Raw genomic sequence first — 9111 nt, 5'->3', positions numbered from 1 at the left:
TTGGCCTAAAATTACCCTAACACCCCAACCCCTCTTCCCAACACAAAAAAAATTATTTCTTTCGAGTCGGGCATATGTCAAGTTATGTTTTTATGAGATACCCAGTTCCCCAATTTCAAAAATTTAACAACTTTCTATAACAATAGCTTGAAAATCAGTTTATATTTGCTTGTGGAGACCTAATTTCATCATTATAAAGGCGATTCTTTTATAATCTGTGCTACTGCAGGATACCCATTAAAGCTCAGGTCTGATTGTTGCTCCTTTAGTGAAGTAATTTATAGATTTTTTTTATGGTTTGTTTTATCTATTTATAGGCCATATACATCTATAGGTTACATATGTGTTGTATAATGCAGAGGTGTTGAATTGTTTAGGATTTTGATAAAAAAGGGGTTTAGTTTTGTTTAATTTTTTGTATAGTGAGGTGTGAGTGAATGCTTCGATTAGTATTATTGTAATGGAATGTGGTGGTAATGAAAGTGGATCAAATAAGGGGATGTTAGAAATTGGGATAGGTAACGAAATCGGGCTAGATAAGGAAATTGGGCTAGATAAGGAAATCAGGTTAGGGTTTGATGTGAATTGCGGTGGTAGTGGGAAGGAAATTAGGGTTGAGAAAATGGATGTGGAGAAAGTAGGGAAAAAGAAAAGATCGGTTGAAGTGAAAAATGGGATTGGTTCGGAAGATGAGGATGAGCCGATTGGATCGATGTTTAAGGTGAAAAGTAGACGGAATCCTAAGAAGGTGAAGGTGGAAAGGGATGGAGGTGTTGTAGATAAGGTTAAGAAGGTGGAAGTTGTTGGTGGTGAAGATCGGGATTTTGGTGGTATGGATGATACATTGGCTTTTTTTAAGAAGAAGTTGAAGGGACCGAAGAAGGATTCTGGTTTTAGTACAATTAAAGGGAGTGATTTGGATGTCAATGTGAAGATGGATTGTGATGTTAAGTTGACGATGGCGACAAAAGGAAAGAGTGTTTGTGAAGATGGAGTTGTTGAGAATGTGAAGAAAGGGTTGAAAAGTAGCGGTAAAGAGAAAGTCAAGAGATCTAGAATTAAGACATTGAAGAAGGCGGCTTTGGGTGAAAATGTGATGCAGAACGTTAAAGAGGGTAGTTTAGAAAAAAAGAAGAGGCCCAAAAGTAAGTCGGCTAAGAAGGAGGCTTTGGGTGGGAATTTGGGACAAAATGATAGAGTGGGTACTTCGGACGACCATTTAGAAGATTCATTATCTGCTTTTCTTCTCAAGGCACAATCTGGTTCGCAGAAATCTCGGAAAACCGTCAAACAGAAGCAGGTTCAGACAACTCCAGCTTGTATTGATGGAATGGATAAAACATTTAATAATGATCCAGTGCACAAAGCGTGCACTGTTCCATCTTTAACGGTTAAGATTGAAGAAAATGAAAAATTAGCAGACGGAACTATTAAAGATTCAACTGAATATAATGTTGAAGAGGATGAGTTGAAAGTTTCAACTTCTGCAATAGCAAAATCGGTCCATGATTTTTCTGAGGTTGATGTTCAGGGAACAAAGGTGGAAGCTTCATGCTCTGACCATGAGAACAGGCCAACTGTCGGGTTCATAATTAGCCCTAAGTTAGACACAGACCAAAAGATTTCTCCAAGCTTGCTAGCCAACAACGAAGATATGAACCAGAGCTCATACCCTGTTGGTGAGGTCATCTTGGAACAGGATCAAAATGGCTCCCTTAGTCCTCAACCCAGTGATTGTGACCATGAATTTATTTCAGTTTCTTCACAAAAGGAGAATGCATCAGCATCCAACGGTAGGTTATCTCCAGTGTTATTAACGGAATGTGATAAATATGAAAATGGGGATCAACATGAAGCTTCTTCAAGTGACTCTGGATCCATGTCTGATCATGAAACAAAATCCGATAAGAAATCAGCTGGCAAACGTATCATACGGCAGGCTAAAAGGCACAGGCAGGAAGATATGGCTTATGAGGGAGATGCTGATTGGGAGACACTGATATATGAACAACATTTGTTTGCGAATCATCAAGATGGAGACAAGTATCAGCCAACTAAAACAAAGGGAAAACTCGATTTCTTGCAAACTATCTCTTTGGAGGCAGAAAATGGTGGGGTTGCAGCTGTTTCAGTTGGATTAAAAGCTCGTGCTGCAGGTCCCGTTGAGAAGATGAAGTTTAAGGAACTATTGAAGCGTAAAGGCGGGCTTCAAGAATATATAGAGTGCAGGCACGTCTCTATGTATCTGCTTTTTGAGTTCTTCTATGCAATCCTTTTCTATTGGTTTTACTAATTCTTTTTCTCTCATTGCAGAAATCATATTCTACATCTTTGGAACAAGGATGTAACTCGGATATTACCTTTATCAGAGTTTAAAATATCCGATACAGCTATAGAAAATGAACATCCACAAGCTTCTCTAATTAGGGATATTTACTTGTTTCTGGACCATTATGTAAGTTAAGTAGATTTGTTTGCCGGTTTTTAAATGTTATACAAATTTGTTAATAATTTTGGTTTCTAACAAAGCTATAAAACAGGGTTACATAAACTCTGGAGTTGCTTCTATAAAGGAGATGTCAAATGGGGGCGTGAAGCCCAATTTTAGGCTTTCAGGAGAGGAGAATGATGGCCGAAAATCTGGAGCTCCGGTTACCGATTTGGATGACGGAGTTTCCTTTATTCTTGGCAGGGCCAAAAGCTGTGATGTATTGATATCTGAAAATGATGCGGCAACAGAACATCCAGATGTGATTGTTCACAAAGATGAGGGCGTTCATGTGCCTGATCCACCTGGCAAATGCCTAGAAATGATCTGCCATAGTGAAAATTTACCAGAGTCTTCTGGTACTAGAGTAGCGAATTCAGCTGGTCAAAAGGAGCCGACTGTGTGTTTGCAGTGTGATGATTCAGAAACAAGAAAGAAAATTATAATAATTGGAGGGGGTCCAGCTGGATTAACAGCTGCTCGGCACTTGCAGCGTCAGGGTTTCCATGTGACTGTGCTGGAGGGGCGAGATAGAATTGGTGGTCGCGTATATACAGACACGTCATCCCTTTCAGTGCCAGTAGATCTCGGGGCTAGCATTATCACAGGTGTTGAGGCTGATGTCACTTCCCAAAGACGACCCGACCCATCTTCATTAGTTTGCGCACAGTTGGGCCTTGAACTGACTGTTTTGAACAGCGATTGTCCTCTCTATGACACTGTTACAGGCCATAAAGTTCCTTCTGATGTGGATGAAGCTCTCGAGGCTGAATACAATAGCCTACTTGATGACATGCAATTAGTTGTAGCCCAAAAGGGCGATCGTGCAATGAAAATGTCTCTCGAAGAAGGTTTAAAGTGTGGACTTAAAGTTCGGCGTGGAAGATCTGATAAAACTAGTGCCGGTGAGATCTTGAATCCTCTTGAAAGGAGGGTCATGGATTGGCATTTTGCTCATTTAGAATACGGCTGTGCGGCTTCACTACAAGAAGTATCTCTTCCATGTTGGAATCAAGATGACATATATGGAGGATTTGGTGGTGCCCACTGTATGATTAAAGGTGGTTATGGTGCGATTGTTGATTCGCTTAAAGATGGACTTCATATCCACCTCAACCATATGGTTACTGACATTTGCTATGAATCACAAAAAAAGGTCAAAGTGTCCACAGCAAATAGCAAGGAGTTCACAGGAGATGCAGTTTTGATCACTGTGCCACTAGGCTGTTTAAAAGCCGAAACCATAAAGTTTTATCCACCATTACCTGAATGGAAGTACTCTTCCATCCAAAGACTTGGTTTTGGTGTACTCAACAAAGTTGTTTTGGAATTCCCCGAAGTATTTTGGGATGACTCAGTTGATTACTTTGGAGCTACTGCAGAAGAAACCGATCAGAGGGGTTGGTGCTTCATGTTTTGGAATGTCAGGAAAACGGTTAATGCACCTGTTCTTATAGCATTAGTGGTCGGAAAGGCAGCCATCAATGGTCAAAATTTAACCTCATCCGACCATGTAAATCACGCATTAGTGGTTCTTCGAAAGCTTTTTGGGAACAGTGCGGTACGTGATCCAGTTGCATCTGTGGTTACAGATTGGGGACGCGACCCTTTCAGCTACGGTGCTTACTCATATGTTGCTGTTGGGGCATCCGGTGAAGACTATGACACATTGGGTCGGCCCATCAACAACTGTTTATTCTTTGCTGGTGAAGCCACGTGCAAGGAACATCCGGATACCGTTGGTGGTGCAATGATTAGTGGGATGCGGGAAGCGGTTCGTATAGTTGATATACTAACTACAGGAAATGATTTTACAGCAGAAGTAGAAGCTATTGTGGCTGCAAAGAGGCATTCTGACAGTGAAAGGAGTGAAGTTAGGGACATTATTAGAAGACTTGATGCTATCGAACTCACAAATGTTCATAAAAACTCTTTGCTACAGAATATGTTTTTTAGTGCGAAGAGTCGATCCGGGAGGTTGCATCTTGCTAAAGAGCTATTGAATCTTCCTTCTGATGTTCTTAGATCTTTTGCTGGATCTAAAGAAGGGCTCGGTGTTCTCAATTCATGGATGCTGGTAAGTCTCGAGTTAAACTCAGATTTAAAAGATAGCGATAACCAACCATTTTAGGTTGTAATATTTCAAAATTCCTGTTATGCTGTCTTTTAACAGGATTCAATGGGGAAAAATGGGACCCAACTGTTGCGACAATGTGTTCGTCTTCTTGTGCGTGTATCTACGGATTTACTTGCTGTCCGTCTTTCAGGTATTTCATGCTACTGAATTTTATTTTGTATCTGGATTTAGGAATTATATTATTATTTTTCATTATTATATGATGATGTGTGAATGTAGGTATTGGTAAAACTGTGAAAGAGAAGGTTTGTGTTCATACAAGCCGGGATATACGTGCTATAGCGAGCCAGCTTGTTAGTGTATGGGTTGAGATATTCCGAAAGGAGAAGGCGTCTAATGGCGGTTTGAAGTTATTGAGGCAATCAAGTGCTGTAGATGCTTCTAAAAGCAGATCTCATGCTGCTTCAGGGAAACCGCCTCTGCGTGCTCATCTTACATCATCCGAGAATAGAGCTATGAAGGGTGTATCTGTAAGCTCATATAATCGAAAAGGGAATGCTGCAGCTGTAACAAAGGCTGAAAATAGACCATCTAGTTCTCAAGGTTCAGCAGGAAGGCAAAATTGTCAGGAGGAAGATTACATAGATTTACCAATGTCCGAAGAGGAACAAGCTGCTTTTGATGCTGCAGAAGCCGCTCGTGCTGCTGCACTTGCAGCTGCCGAGGTTTGTTTTTCTTTTTACATGTTCCTTTTTCTCCAAAAATTTTGGAAACATAGAGTTGACAGTTTTGACTCAATTTTGTAAATGAATCGCTTCAGTTGTGTTATCTCTCAAATGATTTAAACCAATATTTATCTATGGGGGAATATGTTAGAGTTTTTGTTGTAATTCATACAACCCCCTGAATCTATTTATACAATGGTTTGGGTTAATATCTTGGTAGACTGGCAGTCTTGTTATGTAATCAGAATTAGCGCTAGTTATCAATAAAAAACTTCAATAGAGTAATGGACAGAAAAATGTTTGTGGTTGAACCTAAATCTGGCAACTAGCCCACTGGATCTGTCCATCTTGTCTGTAGGGAAACATGTCATGAAGAGTGCATATCTCAAATCTTCTAATTAGTGAAGTTGGTAATTTTCTTTGAACCTGCAGGCATATGCATCATCTGGTGCCAAGAGCAGTACTCCCTTTCAGCTGCCAAAGATACCATCTTTTAACAAGTTCGCAAGACGGGAGCAGTATGCACAAATGGATGAGTCTGAGTACCGAAAGAAGTGGGCTGGCGGTGTTACAGGGCGTCAAGAGTGTATATCTGAAATCGATTCTAGAAACTGTAGAGTAAGAGACTGGTCAGTCGAATTTTCTGCGGCAGGAGTCAACCTTGAGAGTTCAAAAATAACGGGTGATAATCGCTCACAGCGGAGCCACTCGAATGAAAATGCGGGCCCGGTGCATTACAGAGAGCACTCAGGTGAAAGTGCAGGCATTGACAGCAGCATATTTACAAAAGCATGGGTTGATAGTGCAGGTAGTGAAGGGTTAAAAGACCATAGTGCCATTGACAGATGGCAAACTCAAGCGGCTGCTGCTGATTCGGATTTCTTCAATAGGACTAATTATTTAATGGATGAAGAGGATTCAAATATGAGCCTAAAACCGTCAATTAACAGGCATGATGGTTTGGCGAATGAGAGCTCGGCTTCTCAAGTTACTGTGAACAGGGAGTTAATGGGTAACCAACCCCGAGGAGTAGATAAGATTAAAAAATCTGTTGTTGATTATGTGGCATCACTTCTTATGCCTCTTTATAAAGCAAGAAAAATTGACAAAGAAAGTTACAAATCGATAATGAAGAAAACAGCCACAAAGGTCAGTCACCCCCCTCCAATTTGACTCCAAATTGGAATTTAAATAAGATGACATTTGGAACATGAGTTTTTGATTCATCTGCTTATTACCCTTCAATGATTGAATTACAGGTTATGGAGCAGACTACAGATGCAGAAAAATTAATGGCTGTATTTGAGTTTCTTGATTTTAAGCGCAAAAACAAGGTGTGTATTTGTTTTTTTTTTCCGGTCTACATAATCCACTGTAGATATATTCATAGGGACGTGATTTGTGCAAACAAGTATTTACCTGGTAAAGATAAAGTACGAAAGCCTGAGAACAACATAATGCATGTTCTTTTGTTTACAAACCAATTATTCACATCTGCAAATCATCTCCCTTACACTTATTTTAATGTCTAGTATCCAGCTTCCAATGAAAAAAAAAATGTTCCTTCCTAGCAGTGGTGGATCCAGGAATTTCAAGTGCTTGGGCCAAAAAATGTTTTTTTCCTAGAAAGCATAGAACAGGAAAACAACTAATAAAAAACTTGGTGCAGTTTTGGAAACATAGAAAGAAAAAGGTTGATTCCTTTTCAAGAAAGAAGAAAAAGAGTAATAAAACTTGCTGCAACGCTCTTGATACTTAGTTTTATTAATGGGCTGTAATTTTTTATTTTATGGGCTGGGTTCATATTTCTTTTTGGACTGGGTTCAATTCACACAATGCACTGAAATTATTATAGATGGGCTAGATTTGGGCTGGGGTCTCCCTCCCCCCCCCCCCCCCCCCCTCCCATAATGCTGCATCCGCCAGTGGTTCCTTGTTACGACTTATAATGGTGGTGATTTCATCTATTGCAACCTGACGTATGTAACTCAGAGTTTTAATTATGTGAAGGGGTTGAGTTGGGCTTTGGTATTATAATACATAATAGCGTTTCAAATGGGTAAGCTTTGAAAAAGCTTACTAGAAGGACAACTGGTCAAAGTAGCCTATCACATAATCTAAATGTTGAGAAGATCCTATATTGTTTTATTGAAAAAGTTGAATTAGTACTGTAAAGTGTTGTAGTACTACTTTATAATCGCAAATTTAGTATATTAGTTATGTATAATTTTTGTAAGAGGGAATTGTTGGCTCTTTAATCCAAATCTTTTTGAGTGGCCATAACCTGACTTTTTTGTAGGGTATGGTTTCAAGCTTTCAGGGCGCGCTTGGTTGTGGAAAATGTTTTCTAGTTTTCCATTTTGAATCTTTTAGAAAATTAAAGGGGTTTTTTATTTCTTGAAAACAAATGAAAATTTTAGAAACCCGTTTTAATTAGAAAATGCTAGTTTCATTTTTCATTTTAGAAAATTTGAAACCATGTGAGAGATGTGAGGGTAGGGGGAGGGGGGTAGTAGAAAATGATAATGGATAACAATAAAAAGATGTTTTCAAGTTTTCCATTGAAAAGTGGAAAATATGGTTTTTTGTTTTCTTGGAAAATTTTCTTAGAAAATTATGATTAAAGTGCGTTTTCTGTTTTCCATGTTTTCTTTCAAAACAAAATGGAAAACAAAGGGTGTTTTTCGCAACCACACGCCCTTAGTGTTTCAGTTTTGATTGCTTCAATTAGTTCAAATTTCAGTCTTTGTTTTGCACTTACTTGAATCATTCACGCAATTTACCATTCTTCATGCAGATAAGAGCATTTGTGGACAGGTTAATCGAGAGGCATATGGCTATGAAGACAGATGCCAAATCTGGATGTTCCTGAAGATCAGCCTGTGATATCTCTTTGTTCACAACTTATATGACAAATATAATCTTAAGCTGCTGTTGGACTCATATGTTCATCCACATTTTATAAGCCCTCAAAAAGTCACCAAAAGAGAAGTGAAACGAAAGAGATGTTGTGTTAGAGTCACATACACCATCAATAGTGGAAGTTATCTCTCCCTTTTAGTATGGGTTCTTTGCAGTTCAAAATGTAATCTAGTTAGGAAGTGAAAACCCATTTTCTGTCTTTTACAGAAACGTTAGAACAAATTTTCCCTTTATCTTTCATGAAACCTGTACAGGTTAGATTGACCTTGTGGCAACAAAGATTATACAAGACAATTTTCTCAGAAAAGAAACTTCCTTTTTGTTTCTTGGTTCTTTTAGCATCACTGATATTTCCATCCTAAGTCCTAGCTGCAAAAACCAACATTGTTTTGTGGCGGGGTTTGCAAATAGGAACAGGCTTGAAACTTCTCGGATGTCCCATTTCTTGTTTGTTGTTTTTTTTTTGTTTATGCAGAAATGTATAGCAAAAAGTCGGAGTACTGTGAAGTTTTTCTTGGCTTTCTTGATCAGAAGTTACCTTGAAGGTTCGTTTTCAGTTTACGGATCTTGAAACTGTATGACTTCTATTTCCATACATGACGCGGATAGGTGATTCACAGTCTTGTGTTAATAGGAAGTCATTTAAGCCACCTAAGGTATGCACCAAAAGTTTCAAGTTTGCACCATATTGGTGCAAAAAGAGCATTTTCTTTATGAATATGTTCACACGAAAACTTTTTGTCTCTAGTGAATTGCTCTAAATTTGATGTGACTTTTTATACACCAAAACTTAGCGTTAAACATTAATACTGTGTCAATTTAAATAAATTGTTAATATATATCAACTAAACTACTTATTTCACAGTATTAGTCGGTTAATTTTATATTTTTAACATAAT

The 9111-nt window shown here is 38.7% G+C and overlaps 1 protein-coding gene across 1 annotated transcript; it reads left to right on the top strand.

Moving 5' to 3' along the window:
* Positions 1-8536, top strand: LOC122586929 (lysine-specific histone demethylase 1 homolog 3). Its single transcript, XM_043758958.1, has 8 exons — positions 1-2229; positions 2314-2455; positions 2541-4565; positions 4662-4755; positions 4845-5290; positions 5723-6439; positions 6550-6624; positions 8088-8536. The coding sequence occupies exons 1-8, from the start codon at positions 461-463 to the stop codon at positions 8160-8162; spliced, it is 5343 nt and encodes a 1780-aa protein (XP_043614893.1). The 5' UTR covers positions 1-460; the 3' UTR covers positions 8163-8536.
* The last annotated feature ends 575 nt before the right edge of the window (positions 8537-9111 follow it).

This window comes from Erigeron canadensis, chromosome 2 (genome assembly GCF_010389155.1).
Source record: "Erigeron canadensis isolate Cc75 chromosome 2, C_canadensis_v1, whole genome shotgun sequence".
Taxonomy (NCBI): domain Eukaryota; kingdom Viridiplantae; phylum Streptophyta; class Magnoliopsida; order Asterales; family Asteraceae; genus Erigeron; species Erigeron canadensis.
Note: the sequence above shows the minus strand (reverse complement) of the source record. Positions and strands in the feature narration are given on the sequence as shown.